Source organism: Falco punctatus (assembly GCF_963210335.1).
Source record: "Falco punctatus genome assembly, chromosome: 15".
In the NCBI taxonomy this organism is placed as follows: Eukaryota; Metazoa; Chordata; class Aves; order Falconiformes; family Falconidae; genus Falco; species Falco punctatus.
Window position 1 is genome coordinate 981,120 of NC_137595.1, and position 25,529 is coordinate 1,006,648.

The window sequence follows — 25,529 nt, forward strand, 5'->3', positions numbered from 1 at the left end:
CAGTGGCTGGAGGGCAGCTGGGAGCAGAGAAGCTTGGGGTGAGCTTTGGGTGTGGTGCACGAGGTGATGCAGAAACCCAGTGGCCCTCCTCATGGGTGACCAGAGGGCTTCTTGCCCAGGTTGTCCCAGCCGGTTCTTGGGGACTGACACCTATGCAGACACTGGCCAGGTATTTCTGTGCTACTTCTAGAATCGTTTTTACCTCTGGATTTCCCTTGTGTTCGTGTGCACCACACAGCAGCTGTCTGGGACGTGGACGTGACAGCAGCGGGCTCTGGTATGCGCCGGGCAGTCGGTGCCCCCGCGGTGCTGTCACCCCTGGTGTGGTGTCATCGCCAGGGGAGCGATGCCCCTGGGAGCAGACAGGGCATTTCAGGGCTGGAGGTGGTGGAGGCATTTAAACAATTCCTTGTTGGCAATGTAGCAAGGAGCAGTTCCCAAAACTTGTGAGACCTATTTACTGCATGAAGGTTAATTATGGAAACCCACTGCATCTGGGAGAATGTCCAGCTGCGTTTCTCATTCCTATCTGTGTGCCCTGTCCGTGCTGGTAGCTTTGAAATCTCTGCGGTTTGCTGGATGGTGCTGGGAGCTGGCTGGGCTGGAAGCACATAACTGGGATTTATCGGTGCTGTGTGCCAAACTGCGTGTGGATGTGGGATGCCTGTGGCTGTGTAAATTCAGCGTGCCTCTCCTGCTCTGAAAGGCCAGGTTGGTGTGGACAGAGGTAATTCCTCTTTCACTGGCAATGCCCCTGTACCTTCAGCAGCAGTGGGATAGGTGTTCCCCGTGGGAAACTGCTGTTTCAGCTCCTTGCTTTTTCAAGCAGTGAAGGCACAAACCCCTGGTTTGGGAGATGTCAGGATTTTCTGTCATTTCTGTAACAAGTGGGGAACTACTTCTGTTTACAGGCTGGGGGGGGGAAGCTGAACTCCACTTTTGCATAGTCACTGTTGTAGGCAACAGTTTATTTTAAGACAGAATGGAAAGAAAACACACCAAAACGAAAAGAAGAAGCAGCGTTCCCCTCGCTAGTGCTGGAGTGTGACAGCCTTAGGCTTGGAGCTCCAGCCCTCAGCTGCCAGGCAGCTGGTTTCACGGCTTTCCATTAGGTAATGTATGGGCAATTTTGTGATGTGGTTTTCTTTTCACACACTAATTGGCTGTGTGGGACTTTTTATAGGGAATTTGGAAACTTGCTGTGAGAAGCTAGAATCCTGGGGTGTGACTTCTCATTTTTTATTTTTGGTTTTTAAAGCAAAAGTGCAGAGCTGGGGTTCTGGGAAGTGGCTTTCCTGCCTGTAATTACGTTGGCCTCCGGTGTTCTAGCTCGCTCATTTTAGAGCTCTTATTGCATCTCCCAGGCTTTTGCCCATCCACGCTGGTTCCAGGTCAGGGGTGGGGTGGCTGTACCCCAAAATGCCACGGTGCAGTGACTGTGCAGGAAGGTGCCTGGGGGAATATTGTCCTTTTTTTCCACCTTCATGTTGGTTTTCATCCTTTTCTTCCACTTTCACTAACAAAATGAAACTCTTCTCTTTCTTCGCTTTTGCTTTCAACCCCATGCCCCTGCATGCTGGGAGGTGCTGGGGGGGGTGTCTGTTCCAGGTTTCCCACTCTGTTGGGGACACACCTGCCTGCAGTGCCTCCATCCCTGAGTCCCTTTGCAGCAGCCAACCTGGTGGAATTGCTCCCACTGGACTCACTCAGGGCATATGTGATGGACCACACTGGCACTTGGGCCACAGCATGTGCTCCTTGTTGGGTACAGGAGATGGGGAGACTGGCTGTGGATGCCTTTTCTTTGGGAAACACCATCCAGCCTCAGGAGCTGCTGGAGAAGGGCAGAGGCTTTGCCTGGGGGGAGATGGGGACTCTCTGGTGACTTGTAAGGGCTGTGCACATCGGGAGCTGTTTCCAGCGAGCATGTTAGTGCTGGTTTCCCCTCCATTGGGATGTCCAGCACTTGCCAAGGGCTTATCTCACATGGTGAGCTTCCTCAGAAGTGGGAGATGTAATGAGACCACTCATCCGCCTTCCCTGTCTGCATTCGTGAAAACGGTTAGCAGCTTTCTATGTGTGTCTGCACTTCCCCTGTCAGATATGGGTGAAGATGTGGCTGGCAGGTTGGTGGTGGTACTGGCAGTGGGCGTAATGCAGACATGCAGAGGAGAGACAGATTGCACAAGTCTTCTTAGGAAAGCCCGCTGAAAATACCAGGAACCCACCAGCCCTCTTCCCCTGCACAGAGCCCTGTGAGTGCCCAGGTGAAAGCGCTGACATCTTTGTGCACCTTGTCTTCATCTGCTGCTCGGTCCCTGGTGAGGAGCCGGGGGAGCTGTGCAGCCCGGTGCCTGGTGGGCACGGGTCACTTGTGCTGTTGCACACTGGCTCTGCGGCAGCGGGTGCCCATGCACGGGGTGTCCTTGGGGTCCTCTGAAGTTGCGTTCAGTGTGTGGTGGGAAGGTGGCTTCATGGGATTTATCCTCTTGCTTCTTAGGGAGGTGTGGGCTCTGTGAGTGTTTGTGTGCCTGCCTGTTTGGTGTCTGCGCGCCTGCTCTTCCTGCAATACAGCTTGGATGGGATCATTTCTGCCACATTTAAACTACAGATCTCAAAGATACTATGTTGCTACAAGCTGCGGAAAAGCATTTGCTGACCAAAGAAGGCAAGAGACCCTCTCGCCTGCACTGCTGAGGGGTGGGTGTAGTGTGCAATGAGCCTTTACTAGACATCAGAGAGCCCACACGCCTGGAGATGCCGCCTCCATTGCTGCTGCTTGTGGCTTCTCTGCCAGCATGGTTCTGCCCAGCTTGAGGCAGCGGCGGGTCTTGAGGCAGCAGCCCCTGGTGCTCGGGCTGCCTTTCCAGCAGAGGCTGCAGACAGGTGCTGGTGCTGCCGTCTGTCTAGTGCAACGTTTGGGTCTTTGGGTCCCCTGTCACCCCTTCAGGTTGTGGGGAGGTCTGGGGACATGGCTTGCAATGGGTGACCCCATGCATGGTGTCTGGCCGTGGCTCCGGTGCTGCTGCCAGGGCCTTGCCCGTTTGCCACCCACCTGTGCCGTCGGCAGGAGGGTTTGCCTGCCCGTCCTTCCTGCGCTTCCCTGGGAAAGCACATCTGTGGGAAGGGTGGGTGGGCGGAGGAAGCTGGCTGGTGGCTCCATCTGGGACACAGACACTTGGAAACCTTTTCTGTGCCAGCGCTTCAACACAGGGAGGGCTCCTGCCTGGGGTGGGCAGAACCCCCTGGCCCTTGGTGGGCTTGCTCCCCACTGCATGGAGCTCCAGGGGGGATGCAGGACTTGCTGCAGCAGGCAAAGCCTGGGACTCGGCTCCAAAACAGGGTGAGCAGAGGTATGCTCCTGCCTGCCCCCCCTGCACCAGCCCTGTGCTGGGAGGAGGTGGCGGAGGGGAAGGAAACCTGCTCCGATTCCACCGGGACGATGGGTGGCCTTGCTCAGTCCTGCACGGGAGCATGCTGCTGCAGACTGCAGCCCCGGTCCCCAGCGGCTCCCCAGCCCGGCGGGGTGGCCACGGCCACCCTGGGTGTCACACGGCTCCTGCGAGTCCCCTGGCCGGCGGAGTGGTGCCCATCGGCACCCCGGACATGCTCTTCTACCAGTTCAGCCCCTCCGCCGTCGGGGTAAGCTCGGTGTGCCGCTCCGCTTCTGGCTGCCGTGCCCTCTGCTGTGCGCTCCTGCGGGCAGATGCCAGCCCCATCCCACACGGAGCAGTGGGCAGTGTGGGGTCGGCACGTCATGGGGCAGGAGCAGCTGGGAGGCTGGTGTTTCTCTTCTTGGCTGGGGGCAGCCTGAGCTGCAGCCTCTGGCTGTGACAGCCCCATGGCCAGCAACTTCGTTGTGAGTGAAAAGAGGAGCAGAGCAGAGCAGGAGCGGGGTCTGACAGTTTTGTTGACCAGGGGGCTGTGTGAAATGCCTGTCCTTGGACACTGCCAGCCCCAGGGATGAGGGAGGGATCTGCTCTCTAGAGCCATCATGACCAAAGACTGCTCACATGGACCATCAGTCTTGGTTGGTGCCCTCCTGGCCAGACAGCCACAGCTACAGGGTGCCTTCCCCTGCGGAGTTGCTGGGGAGCACGGGAGGGCTGCGGTGCTCCACGGGGACCATGCTGGCCTGGTCAAGCTCCACGGCTGAGGTCTCCACTGGGATTACTGGGTTTGAGCCCTGCCGAGGGTAGGAGGGGTCAGTGCTGGGATTTCGGCTGGGCTCATGGCACAGCCAAGGACAGCTGCACGGTTTGGAACCCAGATGCAGACGCTTGTTCCAAAACTTCTTCCAAAAACTTCTGAAGTATTTGGGTTCAGGGATTTGGCTTGGTCCTGTCCTTAACTGAACTGCTTGTTTTGAGCTTTTTTTCTCTTCCCCTGCTGTAGCTATGTAATTAGAAATACAGGCAGAGCTCTCAGCTGAGGCTGTTTGGTGGATGGTGATGAAATTGGGGTGTTTCACTGCAGCCTGCTGGGTGGATCCAGCCTCAGTCCAGTCCGTGCTGGGAGGTGCCTCCGGGGAAGATGGGCGAGACCCTGAAACTGCCATCACATTTTCTACACTTGAGGTCAAATGTTTGTCACCCTCAGAAGTATAAATCACAGCAGACTAGCATACTGCTGACACCAGACAGCAGCTTGCTTTGGCTGCGTGAACTTAGGGCTGTTTTCCCCTAAATTTGAGAAATTTCCCAAAAAAATAGTGCTGGCCATCAGATGGGCTCACCCAGACGATAGCTGAACCGTGTGTGACAGATGGGTTCTACACCAGCCAGGCAGGTGGTGTAGAAAACCAGGGTTTTGGTACCTGCCAGGGTGAATGCCAGCTTGAAAGAAGAGGTTTGGTGGTCCGGGATGGTGGGAAGGAGGAAGAAGGAAAGGTTTCTTTGGCAGGCTTTTCTGGAGAATATTTGCAAAAGTGACTGACTCTAAGCTTTGATGAGCTCTGAACTAAGTATTAAAAATAAAGATCTTCCTCTTGCCTGGTGATTGCCTGTCAATCATACAGTACTTGCCTGGCAAAGTACTGTATGTGGTTTGGTGGGTTCAGAAACGAAATGTTTTCATCTGAAGGTTAAAATTGTGTCTTATGGTCGTATCATTCCTGTTACCTCCTCCTCCTCTTGTCATGTGCTAGCGGAGGGGCTAAAGCCGAGCAGTTTCTGCTGCCTTGGGCAGAGAGCTGCCCCTGCGCACGGGCATCCCTGCCCACTGGCACAGCCCGGGCTCCCCAGACCCCCTGTCTGCAGCCCATCACCTCCTCTGCGTCGGGCAGATATAACAATAACAGGGGCTCGGGTGCCACGGGAGCGGGGGGAGCAGGCTGCTGCTCTGGGGATGATAGATAAAACAGGGATGCTCAGGCTGGTTCTTTGCTTTCTTTCAGAAACTGAAGCCAAGAAAGCTTGTGACTGGCTGCGAGCGGCGGGATTCCCTCAGTATGCCCAGCTTTACGAAGGTGAGCACTGGCTGCTCCTGCTGGCCCCAGTCCCTGCTCTGTACCTGGTCTCCTATCCTGTGTCTCAACCAAATACCGCGGGTGGCTGCAGGGAGAGCTCACAAAGCTCTGGGGATAGGGCAGGGAGGATTGTTTGCTAATTATATGATTACGTGTTAAAACTTTAAGCCCTTGAACTTGGCCATGGCCTGGAGAGCCAGCCATGCTGTTAACTTTTCTGCATTCCTGAACTTTTCCCCTTTAGGCAGGGCTGTGAGGAGTCCCCGGGGTGGCTGCTGAGGCCAAGGGCAGGCCGGCTTTGGAGAGACATCAGGTTTTCAGTAGCTCAGTGAGCGCTTGCAGTGGTGGGAGCACAGTGGCAGCCAGTGTAGGTAACATAGCGTGAGCATTTCCTCCCTCCCTGCTAACGCATCCTGCAGTCTCCTGCCCTGCCTCGTTGTTCTATTAGGCAGTAAGGTCTGTGCTTTTGGAGGAAGTGATGCTGGGGAGGACCAGGTCCCCATGCCACACAGCTCCCAGGGTGCAGGTGATGGACAGACCCCCACCACCATAGACCCACTCCCACCTCCTCATCCACGCACCCCTGAGCTGTTTGTGGGTCTCGCCTCTGGCTCAGCTGTGTTTACTTCAAACTGGTGGTGGGATGGCCGGTCCCTGCCGGAGGGTGGTGGTGCCAAGGAGTGGTGGCTGCAGCCAGCCCCAGCTGGCTGGGACAATAGTGGGAAGCTGGGTCTCCAGCGGGCGCAGCGATGGCTATTGTTCAGCAAGGGCACTTCCACCGCCCCCCGCAACACGTGTGCAGGAGCCACACTCGTGCCCCTCAGGTAATGGCTTTACCGGCTGCCTATTTGCTTCTGGTTTCTATTTTAGGGGGCAGGCTCTTAGTGTGGCCACGTGTAAGGACTGGCCAGATTCCTGCAGGGGAGACCTAGCCCCAGGTGTTGGCTCCTAACAGTGTTTACAGCCAGGGTGGTGAGGAGCGGGTGCTGGGTGCTGGAGTCTATGAATAAACCAACCCTTTTTCCAGCCTCTCTGAGCAAAACTTTCCACATCCTCCGAGTGTTTTGTTCTGTTTTTCTCCCCAGCTGGCAGGTCTTAGCATCCCCTTGGTAATTGCACTCGATAGCTTCATTAACAGCCAGGATTAGACACGTTCAGTTAATGGTCCAGGTCTTATGTACCTGATCCCAGCAGAGCTGTCTCAAAGTGCACAGAGAAGAGGAGGGAACTGGATGGAGGCCCTTGGGCAGCCTGCCACCCTCACCTAACTTGCCTGGAAAGAGCACTGCCCAAAGACCCTGGGCATTTACCATCTCTGGGTGCTCCTCCAGCCACTTCTGTGAGGCCAGCTAGCATATCTGCTTGTGGAGACCTGACCTTTGGGGCATGTGGGGGGATTGAATGAGATGCTAGATCCACAGTACCACCATACCAGTATGGCTTTTTTGCCCTTGGGAGACCTCTTAGCAGCTCCTAGCTCTTCCCAGGGCATCTGAGAGGCTTTCTTGACCGTGGGGGATCAGTGGGAGAAGGGAGTCACTGATGAGCACTCAATGCATGTGTAATGGATTGTGTTATGGGACAGCAAGATGTTTCTTGGGCAGCATTAGGGAAATGGTCACTCTCCAAAAACCACCGTGAGGTGCCGAGGGGAGAAGCCAAGGGGGTCCCTGTCCCTCCTGCAGTGTGTGCTGCCGGCAGTCCAGGCTCCAGATGTGCTCACCTGGGAGCAGAGCTGTGCAGGGGTACCTGTGTGGGTGTGTGAAAGCGCTGCAAAGGGCTGGTGTTTATTTGTGAATCTGCTTATCTCTCCATGAGCTACAGCCAGCCCAGCACCCCAGCCCAGCAGGAGCCTTTCCTGTGGGCTTTAACTGTCCTGGGTGTGCATGTCCCCAGAGCAGTGACAGGGTGGTTTGTCCTGCAAGGGGGAAGCTGACTGAGGTGGAGGCAATGCGAGGGATAACTGTTGCATGACTGTGACCCTCTCTGAGTGTCTGGGCTGCTGCAAACCCTCGTGCTCCCAGGCCGGTGGGGCTGGTTTCCACCCTTCTCCTTTGCCTGACTCATCCCTCCCACCTCTGCACTTGGCTTGTGCTCACCACCATGGCACCCGGGCATCCCTGGCCTTTCCATGCCTGCCCCATCTGTGTCTTGCTGTTCGCTGGTTGCCTCCTGGAGCTGTGGGCACGAAGTGGTCCCTTGGGAGGACCCGCTGCCAGGAGCCCAGGTCAAATCCTGCCTGCAGAGAGCTGCTTCCCAGGCAGCTCGGTGGAACCATCCCTGTCTGTAGGTTCCCCTCCCACAGCCATGGCTGTCACAGGTCATGGTGGCAAAGCAATGCCCCAGCCTTCCCAGCTTCTTCTGACTCATACTCGTGGCCCAGAAGCCTCCCACACCTTTCCTCTTCGCTGCTCTCCCGCATCCTCGGCTCTCCATCATCAGCATCTCCTCCTCTTGCCCCTCGCAGTCTCTCCCTCCTCCTACGCTCCCTGCTGGCCTTTGTGCCTGGTGCAGCGGCTGGCTTGGAAACAGAAGCTGATCTTCCTCTCGCTTTCCTCCCCAGACTCGTTGTTCCCTCTTGACATCAGTGCTGTGAAGAAGGACCACGGCTTCCTGGACCAGGACTCCCTCAAATCCCTGTGCAGGTAACGCTCCCGTGCACCCCTTCAGGGCTGCAGGCAGCAGAGCCAGCACGAGGATGTGCCCCAGGCGAGGGCTCGGGGCAGCCGCCCGCGGTCCCTGGGGCCAACAGGGCGGTGGGGTCTGTGGGGGGCCTGCCTGGCACCTTGGCTGCGGCTTGGAGCCCACCTGGGCGCTGGCGCTCCCTCTGCAGTGAGGAGTCTGGGTGCGTTAGTTTTCCGGATCAGAATAGCATGCGGGCTGCTGGGTGGTGCTGGGGAAACAGCAGCACTTTTTGTTTTGAACAAAGAGAGCTCCTGGGGAATGGAAAGATCTCCCAGGAATAATTTTTCTCTTTTTGTGGCTTTCAGGTTGTGTTTTAATTTCAAGCTTGAGTAACTGTGGCTTATAGAACTCGATTAGAAATGGCTTGTTCAGAGCTGAACTGTCAAACTGAGCAGAGATGCAAAGGGAGACCCAGTTTTGCTGTCCCTGCTGCCCATGCGCTCCCCTTCCACCTCCAGCTGCCCTGGGCGGCACCTCGTGGGCTGCAGTCCCAAGGGGAGGGAGCCCTGTGTGCCCAGGGCATGTTTTATCTTGCTTTGTGTTGCAAGGTTGCTTCGTAATGTCTCCGAGAGCAAAAGAGCTTGGAAACCACATCTCTGCATCAGAGCGAGCAGACTGGCTTGGTTGTTGGCATAAGGCAGACTGAGGTCAAAGCACCTGCAGATGGAATCGTGTCCATGGACGGAGTTTCACTCGGTCATCAGGCACGTGCTGCCTGTGAAGGACAGAAAACACACAGTGAGGGGTTTGCTGAGCTGTGGTGCAGTGCGAGGGGCTCCATGGAAGGCGTGTGCCGCTAATTAGTGCTTTGGGTGGGTCATTAGGGGCTTCGGGAGCGGTCTGTTTGTGCTGTGGTTTGCTTCGTGCAGGTGAAGTCTGTGCTGGGGAGTCCCTCCTCCTCCCTGGAACAACCCTGGCCGATTGCTCCAACAGAGGATTTCTGCGTTCACAAGTGCTCACTGGCTTTGTGTGACATTAGTCATCCTGGTGCCTGGCAACACAGCCTGGTCATACATTTTCCAGGAGGACACGCTACTCCTTGCAGCAGCAGGGCTGAAAATAGCTCCGGGAGATGCCACAGGGTGTGTTGCTGCAGGGAGGCAGCGTGTGTTTCAGAGATGGGGGGAACTCTCCTGGTGCTGCCAGTGTGAGCAAGAGCTAACACCCAAAAGGAGGGACACCGCTCAACCCCAGCATCGGTCCATCTGGTTAGTTTGTCTGTCCAGATGGTCTGTCTGTCTGGACAGGCTGTGGGTGACTCAGCCCTGCCTTGGCTTTTGGGCCACATCATCACGCCCGTGCTCCCACGCTGACTCCATGCGTTAACTCTCGCTGTCCCTCCCACAGACACCACTGCTGAACAGAACAGAGAAGGGATGGGAAAAGCATCTGTTACTTACATGTTTTCCCAACAGACAGGCTGCTGTGCCAGGCAGGAGGGCATCCCCTGCGCTGCTTCTCGGGTGCCCAGCGAGGTCCTGGGTTTTCCTCCTGGTGATGGCAGTGGGGTGGGAGATGCTGAGAGGTCTTTGGCCAGCCCCCTGTCTGAGCCTTCAGGTTCTTTTGTCATTCTTTGGCTGGTCACAGGAGCTTCTGAGATTGTTTTGCTCTAATAACCAAGAGCAGGTCATCCCTGCCCACTCAGGCGACCGGTGCAGCTGGGTGGGCCACACAGGACGGGGATGACCCTGGCCCCCTGAGCTGTCTCTGGGGTCCCTGAGGTGTCCCATTGCAGCATTTGTCTAACAAAAAGGTCAAGAAGGACACTGAAAAGGCAGCTCTTCCAAGAAAATGAATCCCTTGGAGATGTTCTCTCCCCACCTAGCACACGTGTGCTCCCACCTCGCTCCCTTTGCCAGACTTCATGTGTTTAGCCACGATGCAGGGTGCATTACAAGATCCCACTCTCAGTCAGGGGTCTCAGTGGGACTGCAAAAGGGACATGAGTCAGATTTTTGGTAATATGTCGCTGAGGTTTGTTTTTTGGCTGTGGAGACATGGTACTTGCTGGGCTGCTTGTCCGCAGGCAGCAGGGTGAGGGTCACGGCTGCACCACAGCCATCAGTGGGCCAGCTTACAGAGCAAACCCTCAGCAGATGGAGGGAGCTGGGATGCCTGGAAAACACCGCCTGAGAGGTGGCCAGTGGCTGCGTGGACCCAGCAGTGCAGGGGTGCCATGAGCAGTGGGAGATGGGCATCCTTGGATGCTGTGGCTGTGGGAGAGCACTGGCGCTGGGGTTGTTGCAGGCATTTAAGCATGGCCAGGACATCCCAGTGCCTGTGCAGAGGGAGTGAAGTGCTGCTTTGATGGCTGCATTTGCAAAATCCCTGCTGGCACGCAACCAAGGGCTTGTGCCACTTGTGTGCTCGAGCGGTGGCCCCCCTTGGCTGCAATGATGAAGGTTCACATGACTGGGTGCCTGGGCAGGTGGCGAAGGCGTGGGGTGTCCACAGAGGTCTGCAGGCAGGCGTGCAGCTTGTGGTGTGGCACTCCCCTGGGAGCAGGCTTGGAGCTGTGCCGGGCTCCATGTGTCCCTCTGATCCCTGGAGCTGCAGCTGCTGGGTGACAGGTGACAGTGTACAGCAAGAGCTCTGAGACAGAAAAAGAAAACAAAGAACAAGCAAGCACTGCAGCCTGAGCAGGGGCCAGGACTAGGGTAAAACCTCTCTTGGTCCCTTGCAGGAGGCTGATGACCCTGAACACATGTGCCTCCATGAAGCTGGAAGTTCACTATCAGCATAAACGGGTAAGTTCAAGGGCAGGCGAGGGGCTGAGGGGTGCGGGGGAATGCGTGCTCACTGGTGGAGCAGCAATCCTGTGTTCAGTAATAACACGGCGTGCTTCAGGACTGCCCCAGGTGTGCAGCCGTGCCTGGTGCTGTCATTCATTTATTTCACTGTCTCCCAGCACAGATGTGGCCCTGGCTGGATTAGCAGGCACCTGTGTTTGCCCTGTGCCCCCACACCTCTCCAAGGCTCTGGTGGTGGCAGTCAAACCACAGGAGCTGTTACACCCGTGCCAGGACAGCCAGGGTGGTCTGTGCAGGGCTGTGTGCCTGCAGCCTGCAGCATCACCCTCGGGGTCTCTGCTGAGCTGGGCTGTGAGAACCCCCAGCAGCACATCTCCAGGAGGAAGCCTGACCCCGGAGAGATAGGTGAAACCGGCCCATGTCACAAACAACAATTAATATTGGCATATTAATAACAAAACCTTTTGTATTTCCTTTAATGAATAATACATTTTAAGTGCACGGCAGCTTGGTGTTTAGTATGTGGAAATCATTACTGGGTGTATCCCTGCTTGTTCTGACTGCCCTTCTTTTGGCTTGGGAAGGATTCAGCCCTGCATCCCTTGCTGTGCTGCCGTGTGTGGCCCCGGGGTTGTGGGGAGGCTCCGCAGGGATGTCCGGATTGCTTGTGAGCTCTCCAGAGGTGGCCTGGAAGCAGCACCTTCCCCTTTCCAGTGCAGTATGGCCCTCTGGCATGGCACAATAATGCCTGGTGGCTTCTGGAGCCCTCTGTTGCTGAAGGGAGCTGGTTTAAGGGGGTGTGCACGCTGCTCGCTTCCCTGCCTGGGGCTCTGCTGGTGGCTGTGCCCACCTCTGGGGTGCTTGTCCCAGGAGAGCAGGCTGGGGGGACATGCCAGCCCTCTGTGGCTCCAACCAACTGATTGTCCCCTGTTCTCAACCACCCACAGAATGAAGACTCCGAAGAGGAAGACCTGTGTGCCATCAGCAACCGGTGGGCTTTTCAGAGGGACAGCAAGAGGTGGTCCCGGGTGGGGTCCATCGATGTTCTCTCCCAGAGCTCCGAGGTCCTGAGCTCCACCATGCGACAGGCATCCAGCCGTGAGAGTGTCCTCACGGACCTCAGCACCAACCCGGAGGCTGTGTCCTTGCACAGCAGCGGCAGCGTAGGCAGCACGGGTGGCATGCTGGGCATTGGGGATGCACCACCCAAGCCCCTGTCCCCCATCCATGTCACTGCTGCTGCCATCATCGCCTCCAGCCACAGCTTGAGTGAACGCTCCTTGCTGGAGCAGCCCTCGAGCCACAGCGAGAGCTCCAAGGAGAAGCCAAAGAAGCGACGGTCTCGCAGCTTCCTGAAGAGAATTGAGTCCCTTCGAAGGAAGGACAAAGAGAAAGCCAGCCCAGACGAGAAGGTGGCCCCAAACAGCAGCATCGCAGCCACACCAGGATGGGGCTCCCTGAAGAGTAACAGGGACCTTGCAGCCACCAAGGCCAGCTCCTCTAAAAGAGGGATATCTGCTTCTTTCCATGGCAAAAAACACTTCTTCTCGGTGTCGTACAGGACTAACCGCTTGCTAGGCTTAGGTGGGAGCAAGGTGAGCTCTGACTCGAAACGCAGCGGAGTCTACCTGGAGGACTATGAAATGGCCATGACAGGCAGCGGTGACTGGGCTGCTGGAGGGTGCCAGCACCGGCAGGCACGCCGGGGGGACTGCTTGGTCTACATTCCCCAGGACCACAAGCCAGGCACCTTCCCCAAATCCCTCTCCATTGAGAGCTTGTGCCCCTTGGGTGGCAGCTCCCTGACCCACTGGAAATCAGGGAATGTGCCCATCGGGCTGGTGGGGGGCAGTGGGGGCGGCAGCAGCAGCAGTGTGGAGGGCTCGTCCTCCCCACGGGGCTTTGCCTGCCGCCGCCGGCGGGGCTCCTGCAGCTCCCTGGGCAGCCGGGTCAGCGTGTATGACAACGTGCCAGAGTTTGGCAGCAGCGAGGACTTCTGCAAGGACGGGGAGGTGACCTATGAGAACCTCGACGACATACTGCAGCACATGTGGGGGCTGCAGCAGAAGGTGGAGCTCTGGTATAAAGCCATCTCCCCTGATCTGGCTGGGGAGGAAGGGGGCGAGGAGGAGGAGGAGGAGGAGTTGGACTCAGGAGGGGAACCCTCCAACCTGCACTTTGAAGAGCGGTCCATGTCGGATGTTGGCACTTCTGCCAGTGACTTTGACAGCACGGGCAACTCCCTGAATGAGGCCGAAGAGATTGAGATGCGGGAGCGCCGGGACTCAGGGGTGGGAGCATCCCTCACCAGACCCTGCAGGTGAGCATGGACCGGGGCTGGGGCTGCACCCTCCTCCCCTCTGCCGTGCCTGGGAAGGGCTTGGTCCTGGAGCTGCCGAGGTGCCGCTGGCCAGGGGACCACTGCGAGCCCATCCCCCCAATCCACGGGTGCTTCTGCTCAGGGGGAGCAGCACCGGAGCTGTGCCTCAGGGATGCTGGCCGGTGCCCTGCAAGCCCGGGCTTAATGATCACCCTTTAGCTCGTGGCAGAAGCCGGGTGGAGGGAGGGAGATGCTGCTGGGTGGGCACCCTGGTACGGTGCAGTGAGGCAGGGAAGCAGCTAGGGTTGCTGGTGCGCTCTGGCGGCTGCAAGCCACCGCTGCCAGCAGCTGCTGCCTGTTGTGTATAGGGTGCGACCTTTCTGCCTGCACCTGTAATTAAATGACTTTTCATGTACTAATAACAGATTTAAATGAAGGAGGCACTTGCTTCCAGTGTGCTAGTGCTCCCTTGTGTTTCCCCTGAGGAAACTCCAGCCGTTCCAAATTCTTTTCTAGTTCCTCCTAGGCTGATGCTGGAGGATGATGAGCCTTCAGGCAGGCATGGAGGGGCATTTTGTTAGCTAGGGATGTCCCTTGTGCCGTTCTAGGCTTGAGGATGCAGTAGAGCAGCACTGCAGGAGCCTTTCTGGAGCAGCATGGGCTCAGGGAGGTTTTTAGCAGGCTCCCAAGAGAGCACCACCTTTTTGGGGTGTCTTTTCTTCTTGAGAAAGAGGGTGTTGTATATGTCCTCTTTGATGTAGCATCATTCTGCATGGTGTCACCCTGAGCATCTGAGCTCTCCCCAAATCTCCTGGCAGTGCAGTGCAGCCCTTGGGTGCTGGTGCAGGTGCAGTGCGCCTGAAGTGCAAGGGGTGGTCTCAGGGGAATCTGAGGGACAGGACAGTCCTTTGAGGCAAGAGGTGGTGTCTCTCATGCTGCCCCTGGCACCCTCTGGCAGTGGGTCTGCGAGCGCCAGGAGGGAGGGAGCAGCACCCGTGGCACTGGCGCTGGGACCCCTGGGCTCAGCCCGGCTGCTGCGGTGCCCACACCTTCCCACAAAGCAGCAGGTGCCATGGGGCAGGGCAGGACCCTTCCCTGGGGCCACCAGATCTCACCGCCAGCCTTGCCCCACAGGAAGCTGCGTTGGCACAGTTTCCAGAACTCGCACCGGCCCAGCCTGAACTCTGCCTCCCTGGAGATCAACCGCCAGTCCTCTGCCCAGCTCAACCTGCTCCAGAAGTGCTCCCTGCTCCGTCTCACGGCCATCATGGAGAAGTATTCTGTGCCCCACAAGCAAGCCTGGACATGGTGAGCTGGTGGGGAGGGGGACTGGGATGATGCCCATGTGGTGGGCAAGGGCTGCAGCTTTGTGCTGTGCTGGGCGCTGCCTGCCAGCCCTTGTCCTGCAGCCTGGGGCAGCTTCAGTGTGTGAAGGTGCTGGAGAGGGGGGCAAAAAGCTGAAACAAAAGCTGGCTTTGCTTTGCATGGCTGTGGGCTTCATTGAAAGTGTGAGCTGGGGGCGGACACTTGGGCTCCCAGCACCATCTGCATCCAGGAGGGCTGCTGGCATTTGTGGAGCACTAAAAAGGCTGCAACAATGTAAGAAAGTGGGACAGTGGTTTCCTTTTGCAGCCAAGTATTAAAGCATTTTTGCTTAATAAAAGGTGCTGCAGTTCCTGCTCAAAAGCTGCCTTGCTTAGATTCAAAACATGGCAGAAGCACGTGTCCATGTGCGTTACCTGGGGTCCTGCTCCCCTCTGCGTCATGGTGCCACGGGAGCTGTTCATTGTACTAACATCTGTCTGTCCCACCCCGCAGGACTGTGCCCAAGTTCATGAAGCGGAGTAAAGTCCCCGACTACAGGGACAAGATGGTCTTTGGGGTGCCACCCATCATCAACGTGCAGCGGACAGGGCAGCCACTGCCCCAGAGCATCCAGCAGGCAATGCGCTACATCCGCAGCCAGTGCCTGGACCAGGTGATGCTACAATCGCTGGCAGTGCTGTGATTTGGGAAAAAACCTAGGTTTTGGGGTCCTTTTTGTTCAGGTCATGTGGTGCTTGGCTGTGATGAGATGGGAGTGTGAGGCTGTGGGAAACCCACACCCGCTGGTGTCTCCTTGGCTGTCCCTCACTCGGGCTTCTCCCCTGGGCTGCAGGGGCGTGAGGCTGCTGGGGAAGGGGTCTCCTTGCCAGTGCTATGGGAGTCCAGCCGGGTGCCTGCTGGCGCGGTGCCTGCTCTACACTTGGGCACCAACCCGCTCTTCCCCGGCAGGTTGGCATTTTCCGAAAGTCAGGGGTGAAGTCCCGGATTCAGGCGCTCCGGCACATGAATGAAACCAGCCCTGACAACGTCAACTATGATGGGCAGTCAGCATATGACGTGGCTGACCTGCTGAAGCAGTATTTCCGTGACCTGCCAGAGCCCATCTTCACCAGCAAGCTGACCGACACCTTTCTGCAGATCTACCAATGTAAGTGCTGGGCTGGGGACGAAAGTTGGGGTCTCCCAGGGAGGAGGCAGCTCTTTATTCATTTGGACAGAGGCAGTGCAGGCAGGTGGTGGCCCGCAGGGATGGACCTGCTGACCGTCAGCTTTGTCCTGTGCTCACAGTCGTGTCGAAGGAGCAGCGGCTGCAGGCAGTGCAGGCAGCCATTATCCTCATGCCGGATGAGAACCGGGAGGTGCTGCAGACCCTGCTCTACTTCCTGAGTGACATTGCCTCCGCGGAGGAGAACCAGATGACTGCGGGGAACCTGGCCGTGTGCCTGGCCCCCTCCATCTTCCACCTCAATGTGTCCAAGAAGGAAAGCACCTCGCCGAGGTAAGGATTGGACTGGCTCTGGCCTCCCCAGTCTTCCTGCAGCCCCTGCCTCCCCGTCATCCCTTCCCTGTCCATTGTGGTAGGAGGCCAGTGGGTTAGGGTAAGGCATGGGGGGGACATGCAGGCTAACTGCACAGCCCCCCCATCGCTCTGCTTTGCAAAGTGGGGGTCTGCTGCTCTGTGTAGAGAAAGTAGAGCGATGGGGAACTAGAGACAGGGGTGATGCCCACCCAGTCCCAGCGATGCCTGCTCCCCTGCAGAGTGATACACAAGAGGGGCACCATGGGGAAGCCTGACCAGAAGGACCTCAATGAGAACATGGCTGCGACGCAGGGGCTCTCGCATATGATCACCGACTGCAAGAAACTCTTCCAGGTGGGTGGTGGTGGTGTGTCCAGCCCAGCATTGCCCTCCCTGGGTGCTGGCAGCAGCAGATGTGACCTCACTGGTGGGGTACTGGTCCTGCGGAGTCAGTGTGGGGTGAGATAAGGGCACACATCCTTCAGCTGGGCATCTGCCACCAATTAGTCAGCCCTTGAGCAAAGCCCAGCTGCATCTTGTGGCGGTGCAGGTCACAAGCTGCAGGACATATGTCCAGCGAGGCTGTGCCCACCCTCCCCCCCTCCTTAGTGGGATGAGGAGTTAATGGTTTTCTAGCCACCCAGGACCACTCACAAAGTCCACGTAGCATCCATCTGGCTTGCTGAAGATCTCTGTACTTTTGGCTTGTAGGTCTCCCATGACATCTTGCTGCAGCTGAGCAGCTCCTATATGGCTGCAGATGCTTACCCCCATCCCCTGTCTGACTTCATGTGTCAGGGGGAAAGCAAGGATTTACATTCCTACTTTGAGCAGAGTGTCCAGAACCTGCTCAAAGAGTCATCAGAGAAATTCAAGGGGTGGCTGAGCACCCCAGGACCCCTGAACACGGAGCTCTCCTGCAAAAAGGTAAATGCCACTGCGTGGAGGGGAGCTTGGGATCACACAGGGAAGTGTGCACGGCGTGACCACTGGGTTCTGTGGGCACCTGCTGACCTGCTAGCAATCCCGTGGTGCTTGTTCTCTTATGTGAGGAGGGATCAGCAACCCCTTCCTAGAGTAGGGCCTGAGAGAGGGGCAGCTCTGGGATGGAGGGTTCCCCGTGCTCAGCAGTCCTGGGAGGGAGCCTACCATGTTGTTAGCAGAGGAGCTGGCTGCCTGTGGCCAGAGCCTCTCCAGCAGCTTGAGCAGCTCCCATCCCCTCCCGTCCCTCACTAACCAGCAGATGTAACCGTGCTGCTCCACGGTGGTGGGAGCTATTGGTAAAGCTGCTTGGGGGTTAGCACTGGGTGCCATTGGGAACTTGGGAGTCCTATGGGACAGGCTGCCTGACCCTTTCCTTGGCCCATCAGGTTGGAGATGGGCACCCTCTGCGCTTGTGGAAGGTCTCCACAGACGTCGAGGCCCCTCCTGCCATGGTGCTGCACCGGGTGCTTCGGGAGCGTCACCTCTGGGATGAGGACCTGCTGCAGAGCAAAGTCGTGGAGGCCCTGGACAAGAACATGGAGGTCTACCACTATGTCACGGACAGCATGGCACCGCACCCGCGCAGGGACTGTGTTGTGCTCCGGTGAGGGTGGGGAAAAACCCGAGCGGGAGAGTTTGGTCTTGGTTTGGTGGAACCCATCTGGCTCCAGCCCTGGCTGCGCTCCCTCTCTGCTCCCGGTGTGGGCCCTGAGGTCACAGCAGGGCCTGCCCGTGGGTGGGCACACAGGGACAGGAGCTCAGCGGGCCTGTGCTGTCCTGCAGGTGCTGGCGCATGGACCTGCCGCGGGGAGCCTGCCTGCTCATCTCCATCTCGGTGGAACACGACAAGCTGCCGGTGGAGGGGGGTGTCAAAGCCATCGTACTGACATCCCAGTACCTCATTGAGCCCAGCGCCATGGGCCGCTCCAAAGTGACCCACATCTGCAGAGCTGACCTCAGGTAATGGGGCCCTTGGTGCCACTGCATCAGCGGCTGCGTCAGCCGTGGGGGAGGTTGATGGAGCAGCAGGCAGTGGTGGGGTGCAGGAGCTGCTCGTCCCTCTGCTCGTGCAGCACAGGCGGGGTTGCAGCTCACGCAATACAGTGTCTGCCTGCCCAGAGGGAGGGAATAGGATGCTGGTCTGGCGCCAAGTTTTAGCTGCCACATGGTTACTGGGAAGGGAGCCACCAGCTCAGTCTTGCAGTGCTGGCCATTCCTCTGGTGGCTCCGAGTGTGGCAGCAAGTCCCCTAAAGCTTCTGCAGAAAACCCGGGGTCCCACACGGGTCTGAAGCACAGCGTGGGTGCTCTCCTCTCTGTGACGAGCTGTGCTGGGGTGTTAGTGGTGTGGGCTGATGCAAGGGGCAGTCTGGTCACCACCCTGGGCTGGTGCAAGCGTGGCTGGCTCACAGATTTCCCCCATTTTGCTTCATGTCTGTGGTGGGGAGCGAGGGAGGTGGGTTCCCTTTTCGGTCATGTACTGCTCGTTCATCGTCCCATAGTCCATCACAGCTGGAGCCAAGGCAAGTGCCTGTCCCTAAGCAAGAAGTGGCGTGCTGCAATTTGGCCTGTGCCAGGGTCTCTTCTGCCCGCTCACCCTCCTCCGGCCTCTTCCCTTCTCCAGGGGCCGGTCTCCCGAGTGGTACAACAAGGTCTTTGGCCACCTCTGTGCCATGGAGCTGGTGAGGATCCGAGACTCTTTCCCAGTCCTGAGTCCCAACGGCCCTGAGACAAAGATCTGAGGCACCAGGAAGATGCTCTGTCCAGTCTGACATGGACTTGCCGGTGGATTTGGGCTGGGGCTCCTGGATGGGACGGTGACACGAGCAGCTGGTCGTGGAGGGGAAGGTGGAGGCTGGCACGCTCGCAGGCACATATTTATAAGCGTCCTTTTTCCCTGGGCTGGGCATTCTGCATCCCACCGTCCTGGTTGCTGCTTCAGCCGCCCCTTGCTCAAGTGTGCCACGCAGCAGGCTGTCTGCAGAGGAGAAGCCGTGCAGCCCCTGGTCTCCGCAGGAGGTCGGTGAGCAGAGGGAAAGAGAGGGGCTCTGGGGGTGACCCCCAGGAAGGCATCCCACAGGCAGGGCTGGGAAGCAGCTGGCTCAGGTTCAGCTGGGTTCCCCCATGCAAGCCGGGAGCAGCTGGGAGGGGGGCGAAGGTGCGTGGAGCAAAGCAGGAGGGTATGGGAGAAGTGAGCGGGGAGGACAGTGTGCCTCAGTAGGTCACAGTGCTGTGTTGGGAAGTGAAGGGTGGGCAAACGAGGGGTGGATTGTGCTGTGGTGTCACCCAGCGGGGACCGCCAGGAGTCACAATTTGGTAGTGGAAGAGGCCGCTGTTCTGGGAGGAGGGGGGCTACACAGAGATATATAGGTATGTCTTGAGTGGTAGAAAAAAACCTATTGCACTTTTGGTGCTGAATTTCATAGAAGAAAAAGCCCCCCAGTCCTGTGCCTCGCTTTTGCTCAGCTGAAAGCCCTCTCTTGTGCACGGGGTTTCGGTGGGGCTGAATGGGCGATGCTCCAAGCCAAGCCTGTCCCTTCAAACCAGCCTACCAGCTGTTCGGAGGAGCCCCAGGGCAGCTGCCTGGGCAGGCGGGTACCAGCTGGGCAGGGGCAGTGCCCGCTCAGGGCAGTTCGGTGATGGCGCTGTGTGAGGGAGGGACACGGCCAGCGCAGCAGCTCCCCGTTCATATTCCAGTGCTGGGGAGAGCGGAGGAGGGCAGAGCAGCCTCGGCAGCGCTCTGGAATGAAAGCTTTGGCCAAGGCAGCGTGAGTGCACCAAAGGGCTGTGCTCATCCCAGCTAACGAGGGGACCGTGCCAGCAAAGCATGGTAGCCCAAGCTGGGCCAAGCATGTGCCAGTTGCTTGGGCCAGGCTCAGTCCCATCCTCTGCAGTAAGGTGGGAACTACAGGTGGCAGAACCTGTGCCCCTCCTGGGTGCAGAGCTGCTTCCCTAACGCTGCTCCCTCAGAGATGACCATTCCCCTTCCCATCCCTCCCTTTCCTCCACAGAGAAGCCGTTTGCGTAGCTAATAGCACCTGGGAGCTAACCTGGTTTCTCTGTTCAGGCAGGGACCCAAATTACCAGACAATCATTTCAACTGGAAGGCAACATGACCCACACATGGGAGTGGTTCCCCAGTGTCAGTTTTGCTGTAACGCATCCTATCTGTCTCTCTTTTGGTGAAAAAAAGTAACTCAGCCTGTATTCTTTGTTTTTATATATATATATTTTATATATATATAAAAATATAACTAACATTTGGGGGAGTGATTTTTCTCCTAATATTTTAAATTTTTTTTCTATCTATAAATACTTGTACAGATGGAATATTAATATATAACTCTAGCAGTAGAGCTCAGCACGAGGTGATGCTCACTTAAAAGACGTGTATTTTATATTTAAGGGACTTTTGTATTATATGCAACTGCAGCAGATTGTTTGACTTGGATCGGGGCTGCTCTTCCGATCTGTGTAATTAATAAAATACTAATGGTATCTGCTGGCTGATGAGGAAACCTTCATGCTGAGTGATTCTCCAACAAAGGAACATCCCAGAGCTGAGCAATGCACTCTCCTGGGGGGCTGTGGAGCTGCCTGGCAGGCTGGGGAGCCACAGGCATCCTTGTGCTGCCAGGGAGGGGCAAGTGCTGCAGTGTCCCCAGGGTAAAGCTCCTGCGGGATTTGTGCAGCTCCAGCTGCTGGGTCAGCAACCAGCCCTTCACCTTCTCCTGGAAGGAGGTGGTGGTGACTGTGCAAAGGATGGGGTTCAGTCTGCTGTGGCGGGGGAGGATGAAGATGACCACCCAAGAAGCAATGGTGCCTGTGCCAATAAGAATGCAACATTAGGCAGCCAAGGGGGGCTGCCCCCTGCCCAGGGGTAACCCACCCACTCCAGCCCATGCAGTAAAGTGGAGCGATGCCGTTCGTGGGCTCACGGCTGGAAGGACAGCCTCCCACAGGAGGGCCATGGCTGCTGCTCCCTGTGGAGAGACCAGGGGCCCAGGGAAACCACTAACCCTGTCCATCCCATTTGGGGGTGAAGAGGGATCAAAACACAGCAGCATCTACCTCAAGGCCTCCCAGCCCAGGGACTCACGGTGGGCAGCAGCCGGCGGTGGGCTGTGCTTCACAGCCTTGCCAGGGGATGTGGGTTCACCTGGGATTTCCACCTGCAGCAGGGAGAGCAGCTTGAGGAAGAAGATGGGTATCCAGCAGAGAGCACGGGTGAAGGCGATGAGGAAAAACAGCTTTGTGGTGGTGACTTCCCAGGAGCAGATGACTCTCTCCACTGTTTTGGATGCAACGAAGTGGATGGAGAACATGCTGGACCAAGCGAAGACGATGGTGATGAAGGGCACAAGATTCAAGCCTGGAGAGGAAGAAATCTCGCCCAGAGCGTAACCAAAGCGCAACCCTTGCGAGCCGGGATCGGCAGCGCGGCCAGCAGCAGGGCTACTCCGACTGTTATCACTAGAGGGGGCAGAGACATCTCGGAAGCCCTGGCTAGTCCCGAATCCAGCCGTAGCCCAGTGATGCCCATGCCCATGGCCAGCTCTGGGGTGAGGCTGGGCACAGCGCCAGGCTGGAGCAGCGACACTCCCCAGCTCGGGGTGGAGGACAGAGCTGACAACCCATCTTACAGGGTCCCAGCAGGGTGGCAGTACCCTGTAGAGTCAGATACCCCACTAATGGAGGCAGCGCAGGCTCTTGTGGCACCCTGGAGTGGAGGGTGGGCTAGACAGTCTTGCTCCCACCAGGAGTGCCCATCCTGCCCCACATCATCCCCGTCCCTGGGTCCTGAGCCCTGAGGTATATGATGCTGAAGAAGCTCTGGGCTGCTTGCCCAGGCTGGACTGCAGTGGGAAGCACACCCCATTCCTCCCACAGTAATTCCCAAAGGATTCCTTACACTACGGGTACGATGCTGAGGGAGAAGGCTGCAATGGTGAAGTGTTAGATGCCCATCAGGCCATCTGCACCTGGGGACGGATGGACAAGGAAGCATGAGAAAAAAGCCAGTGGGCAAATGTAGCCCTTTGCCTTAACGGCACAGCCGTAACACCATCATAGTGCCGGGCAGCCGTCGCCTTTATGTGTACATATAGTGAAAAGAGGTGCCTGTGAGTGCCTGTGGTGGCTGAGATGCCCCAGGCACAGAAGGATGCACAGAAACCCATCTGCCATCAGCACACAGAATAAGATGGCAGCAAAGAGGACCCAGCTGCACTGAGGGAGGGCTGGCATCCGCTGGACAGGCTCTCCCTGTGGAAGTGCTCGTGGGCAAGCTCATCTGCCTTAGTTCCCTCTGCACCCCCCACCAGTCCCTGCCCCTCTGCCACCCAGCTTACAGCATAGTGACATGATGGCCATGGTGCGCTGGCTGTGCTCCGTGGTGATGAAGGACCGCATGCAGATGATGAAGAGGGTGCCAAGGCAGGTGATGACCCAGATGAAGATGCACAGGTTGACGTTGGTGAGGAGGTTGTCGAAGGAAGAGATGCCACGAGAGCTGGGCTTGCAGGAGCACACACAGGACACGTAGCTGTGTTTACTGATACTTTTTGAATTAACTGTTGGAGGGGGAAGGTTTTCTGGCTCTCACTGGAACCAGGAGCAAACACGGTCTGGCATTCACAGACCCCAGCCCCATACCCTGAACCCTGCCTGCTCACACTGGCTCCTTCCAGCCTCTCAGCCATATTTTTCCTTGTCTGGGTAGAGAAGATCCCACCCCCAGCTTCCCTAGCCAAGAGCCTGGGGAGTTGCACAGACCAGGGGAAGGGAGATGAGGAGCTTAGGGGGAGGAAAGAGGCAGTTGCAATGCAGGGTAGGTAGGTGTGGGGACAGGGTGATGCCAGCACACAGCCCTCCCCATGACACCACTAGGGCAGGGATCTGGGGACACACACAGAGCTTGGTGGGGCCGAGCGAGGCAGCTCCCTGTTTGCACAGTACTACAGCTGGTTTTGGACACTAAGCAACACCCCAAAGCCTTTGCAAAACTGGCTGGAGGCACCCCAGTGCTCTTTGGAGCACGTGCCACAGCCACACTCTTAAATCTGCCGCTATTCAGCACTGTCAACTGATAAATACAAGAGTGTGTTCCTCCAGCCCACAATTCTCAAACTAACATTTTAAAATCAATCCCTTATTCAGATCCTTCAAGTTCCATTAACAGGGATTCACATTTTCCCCTCTGCATATTATTTTAGATTAATCTTTTGAAGCCTTATAAAAGCCAACCCGTATAAGCTTAGCAAAACTTCGCATTAGAAAATTACTACCAAACTGCAATGTGAAGCTCATTTCTGCTTATTAATAGATAACAGGAGAGCAAATGATTGCTTATTAGCAAGTCAGGTAGAAAATGTACCATATTTGTACTGCGAACAGACCAATTACAGAAAGGAAGATCTACAGTTGTCTTTCATTACAGGTACTTTAAAATGTGCATCTGGAGAAAATTAATGATTTTTTTTTTTTCCTTACAAAAAGAAGCTGAAGCGCTCGCAGCTGGCTGTGCCGTCCTGTTTCCATCCTGTGTGTGATTCCTGTCGAGCCTGTTGATCTGCACATCTCTGGGGTTCTTGGGTCGTTGTTTCAGACCCAATTAAAAGGGCCTCTGATGGCATCACTTAATCACAGCTCCCAGCACACAGCTCAGCGCCAGTGCATGCCTTGGCCGCGAGAGTCTGCCTGGCCCACATTGCCTGTGTAGTGTGCACCTTCACAGATGTGGATCACACCTGGGAAAGCTTGGTGCTTCTGGAAGGTCAAGTTGTGGATGCTGGGGATCTCCAGCTCTTGCAAGCCCCTGCAAAAGGGAAACCAGTGCAGGGGATGCTGTGAGTGGCCCCAGGCTGGGTTTGGGGCTGCCAGAGACAGAGGGGACTCATGAAGACACTAGCTGGGGCAGGCTCTGGGGCAGCAAGTCTTTCAAACACGCTGCTCAGCATCTGTATCACCTGCTGGGACCTCCATCAGGAGCTGCAAGGAATTAAAGAGCATTTTGCAGACTTCTGCACGAGTGGAGGGAGCAGCTGGGAGACTAAGAGAATCCAACACCCTTGCTCTGCTGCTAGTGGCCATGTACACTGCTCCTGCATGGGGCAGCAAGGACACCGGGGCACTGCTGCTGCTGCATCTGCCCTTGGGGCAGAAGTGTACCCTGCTGCTCCTCAGAGGAAAGTGATATCTGGGGAAGGAGAGGGTAGAGCAGCTCCCGCCACAGATGATTCCACCCCAGTCCTGTATCACTACTGTCCAGATAAGCTCACTCTGATCCAGCAGCATTGGTACAGGGTCCCATGATGCATTCCCAGCTCTCCAGATAATCATAACAGATCCCCTGGGAGGATGGCTTGATTCCCCACCCCACTTCTGCCCTCCTGCCGCCACCCTGTGGCATCTGGCAGCCCTGTGCTCATGGAGAACGTAGGCACAGTGCACAAGTCTCCTGTCCTCCTCTCCTGTGGCTCCAGGAGCCATATATCTCTCTTTGGGAGATGTGTATGACTGTGACATGCAGGAAAACTAGACCCTGGGAGAGGCCCATGCATCACTGGAGCAAATCTTCTGCACTTGTCAGCTCTGGGAGGGCACCTGGGATCAGCCTCGATGACAGGAGGGAATGGGGCAGGAGCTCTTCGGGCAGAACAGAATAGACCGGAGCCAGATGGTATTTGACATGTGGAGAGTGGGCTCGCAAGCTTTATGGTCTTCCTCAGGGACATTTTTAGGGGACTGGGATGCCAGCAGAAGGGTCTGGTTTGGCTGCAAGCTCTGGCACTCATACACCATGGGAAGGTTTTTCCATGCAGTGTCCTGACACTATCTCCCACCCCATGAATTTGATTTGGGCAGCAGGGCTAGCCATCCTCCAGCCAACAGCTGCTGGGAAAGGCTCTGGGGGCCCTGAGCAAGTCCCTACAAAATACATATAAAATTCATGAAGCTGACTGTGCTGTTGATGCTGTGTACAAACATGGGCTGAAACCATGAAATGTGAGACAGCAGCCCCTTATCTGGCCCAGAGCAGTGGGAAACAGGGGTCCCAGCAGAGCCCTGGCTATCCCTTCCATGCACCCACCATGGGATGGGGTCTGCACTGGCAAGCGGAGGCCATAGCCAAACCCCCCAAGGTCCTCACAGCACCGTGAAGCTGCAGCACTCCTGGAAGACAGCCCTGCATGCTGCTTGGATCCTGTTCCCTTCCAGCTCCCTGAAGACTGCTGCTTCCCTACGTTCACCCCATGCGTCCCCACCATGCTCAGGGGTCATCCAGCATGATCCCTCACCTCCTGCTTGCTCCCCCCGACACCCCCAATCACCATCCACTGCAGGATGCTCCCAGCCCTTTCCAAGCCTTCCCTGCTTCAGGAGCCCGGCTGGGGAGTGGGAGCAGCGCCTGCAGCAGCCCCTACCTATCCACAGGCAGGGTACTCACCGCCAGCCAAGCTTCAGCATCTCCGCACAGA

The 25,529-nt window shown here is 57.0% G+C and overlaps 2 protein-coding genes across 7 annotated transcripts in view; one reads left to right on the top strand and one right to left on the bottom strand.

Annotated features, from left to right (window-relative positions):
• Positions 1-20,547, top strand: part of STARD8 (StAR related lipid transfer domain containing 8) — a 60,061-nt gene extending 39,514 nt beyond the window's left edge. For 5 of the 6 annotated variants that reach the window (XM_080366227.1, XM_080366226.1, XM_080366225.1 and 2 more), the window contains 13 exons: positions 5,396-5,467; positions 8,031-8,112; positions 10,836-10,899; positions 11,850-13,222; positions 14,357-14,530; positions 15,041-15,200; positions 15,497-15,695; positions 15,836-16,046; positions 16,307-16,421; positions 16,779-16,994; positions 17,438-17,655; positions 17,835-18,011; positions 18,674-20,547. In XM_080366227.1, the coding sequence (XP_080222353.1) occupies positions 5,396-5,467; positions 8,031-8,112; positions 10,836-10,899; positions 11,850-13,222; positions 14,357-14,530; positions 15,041-15,200; positions 15,497-15,695; positions 15,836-16,046; positions 16,307-16,421; positions 16,779-16,994; positions 17,438-17,655; positions 17,835-18,011; positions 18,674-18,791 (3,179 nt within the window). In that variant the 3' untranslated portion in view covers positions 18,792-20,547. The other variant, XM_080366229.1, reaches the window with a different exon arrangement.
• A 20-nt stretch (positions 20,548-20,567) lies between these two features.
• Positions 20,568-25,529, bottom strand: part of LOC308053956 (relaxin receptor 1-like) — a gene marked incomplete at its 5' end in the record, with an annotated part of 29,524 nt that continues 24,562 nt past the window's right edge. Inside the window, 5 exon segments of the mRNA XM_080365945.1 lie at positions 20,568-20,872; positions 21,209-21,717; positions 21,835-21,963; positions 21,965-21,989; positions 22,356-22,649. Of these exon segments, the coding sequence (XP_080222071.1) occupies positions 20,571-20,872; positions 21,209-21,717; positions 21,835-21,963; positions 21,965-21,989; positions 22,356-22,649 (1,259 nt within the window). The 3' untranslated portion in view covers positions 20,568-20,570.